General features: G+C 65.9%; 1 protein-coding gene across 1 annotated transcript in view; it reads left to right on the top strand.

The window, feature by feature from the left end:
* LOC106884891 (coronin-7-like) overlaps positions 1-1,815 on the top strand; it is a 50,590-nt gene that overhangs the window by 44,724 nt on the left and 4,051 nt on the right. Inside the window, exons 21-27 of the mRNA XM_014936630.1 lie at positions 431-516; positions 601-742; positions 855-944; positions 1,044-1,160; positions 1,245-1,380; positions 1,493-1,584; positions 1,688-1,774. Of these exons, the coding sequence (XP_014792116.1) occupies positions 431-516; positions 601-742; positions 855-944; positions 1,044-1,160; positions 1,245-1,380; positions 1,493-1,584; positions 1,688-1,774 (750 nt within the window). The remainder of the gene's footprint in view (positions 1-430; positions 517-600; positions 743-854; positions 945-1,043; positions 1,161-1,244; positions 1,381-1,492; positions 1,585-1,687; positions 1,775-1,815) is intronic.

Below are 1,815 nucleotides of genomic sequence, written 5' to 3'. Positions count from 1 at the left end.
TGGGTGACTATTTTTGTCAGTTAGGTTGACGGTTGGACAAGATGATCTTTAAGGTCCCTTCCAACCTAGAAGATTCTGTGATTCTGTGATTTGGGGGACAGCCCGAGGGGCGCGTTTGGCCAGGCAGGTGACATGGAGGGAGGGAAGGAGGAGGACACACACACACAACGTCTCCTTCCCCAGATCTTCAGCCTGGCTTGGAGCCCTGACGGGAAGAAGCTGGCGACGGCGAGCAAAGACGGACGGTTACGGCTCTACGAGCCCCGGCGCAGCCCCCAGCCTCAACAGGTATGATCACGGTGGTAGGGATGGGATAGAGAGCTGGGGGGGTGGGCAGGTGCCCGCAGCGGGGGGGAACCCCCCCGCTGCGGGCACCTGCCCACCCCCCCAGCTCTCTCTGAGCAGTCAGGGTGACCTTCACCCCACACAGGAGGGTCCAGGTCCCGAAGGGGGCCGTGGAGCGCGCCTGGTTTGGGTTTGCGGTGGCGACTACCTCCTGGTGTCCGGCTTCAATAGGTAAAGAGGGGGACAGGCGCCAGGGCAAGGGTCCCCGAGGGACACCGTGCCCCCCCCTGCCTTGCCATTGTCACCTCCCCACAGCCGCAGCGAGAGGAGGATCCTCCTCTACCGGGCGCAGGCTCTGCCCGAGGGACCTTTGTCTGTCCTTGGCCTCGACGTGGCCCCTTCCACCCTTCTGCCCTTCTACGATGAGGATACCAGTGTCGTCTTCCTCACTGGCAAAGTGAGAGCTTGCCCCCCACCCCTCCTGGGGGGCTACCTGCCTAGAGCACCCCAACAGTGCAGAGGGACCCTCCACGAACCCCCTGCTAGCCCCCATCTCGCTCCATCACCAGGGTGACACCAGAGTCTTCCTCTACGAGGTGACGCCTGAGCCTCCCTATTTTCTGGAGTGCAACAGCTTCACCTCCAATGAACCTCACAAGGTAAAGGGGGTCCCTCCGAGGCCGTGCTGCCTGTCCCTGACCCCTCTGCCTGCCCTGCCAGACCCACAGCAGGCCTCACTCACGCCTCTGCCCCATCAGGGCTTCGTTTTCCTGCCCAAAACGGCGTGCGAGGTGCGGGAGGTGGAGTTCGCCCGGGCACTGCGCCTGGGGCAGAGCACCCTCGAGCCGGTGGCTTTCCACGTGCCACGCGTCAAGGTAGGTGGCGGGGACCCAGACGTGTTCTGGGGGGGGGGAAGTAGGAGGTGGGGGACCCCTCCTCAGCACCCCTCTCCCCTGCAGAAGGAGTATTTCCAGGACGATATCTACCCACCGACCCGCGTCTGGTGGGAGCCGGGGCTCAGTGGCAGCGCCTGGCTGGCGGGGGAGGACGGGCAGCATCGCCGTGCCAGCCTGCAGCCATCCGACATGACACCAGGTGGGTACGGAGGGGCAGGGCGAGGGGTCCGGGGGGGCCACGGGGAACGGGTGCTTTTGGGGTGCTTGGGGGGGAGCGTCAGCCATGGGGTGAAGCCCTCCTGCTCCCCCAGTGAGCCAGGCCCCGAAGGAGGCACCGGCGCGCAAGTTCGTCCCGGCGTCCGTGTACCTGGAGGAGAAGTCTGACGAGCAGAAGAAGGAGGAGGTGGGTGCTGGGGGACCCCCCCAAATTGATGCGGGACCCCAGGCTCGGGGGGGTGGAGAGCGATGCCCCGGGACCCCCATGGCTCTGCCCTGTCTCCCTGCAGCTCCTCAGCGCCATGGTGGCCCGGCTGGGCAACCGGGACGACCCACTGCCCCAGGACTCCTTCGAGGGGGTGGATGAGGATGAGTGGGTAGGTACCGGGGGGGCTTGGTGGGGGGGGGGAACCGCGGG

Source organism: Calidris pugnax, unplaced genomic scaffold, assembly GCF_001431845.1.
Source record: "Calidris pugnax isolate Ruff unplaced genomic scaffold, ASM143184v1 scaffold17, whole genome shotgun sequence".
NCBI lineage: Eukaryota > Metazoa > Chordata > Aves > Charadriiformes > Scolopacidae > Calidris > Calidris pugnax.
The sequence above is the reverse complement of the archived record's forward strand: the minus strand, read 5'-3'. Positions and strand labels throughout refer to the sequence as shown.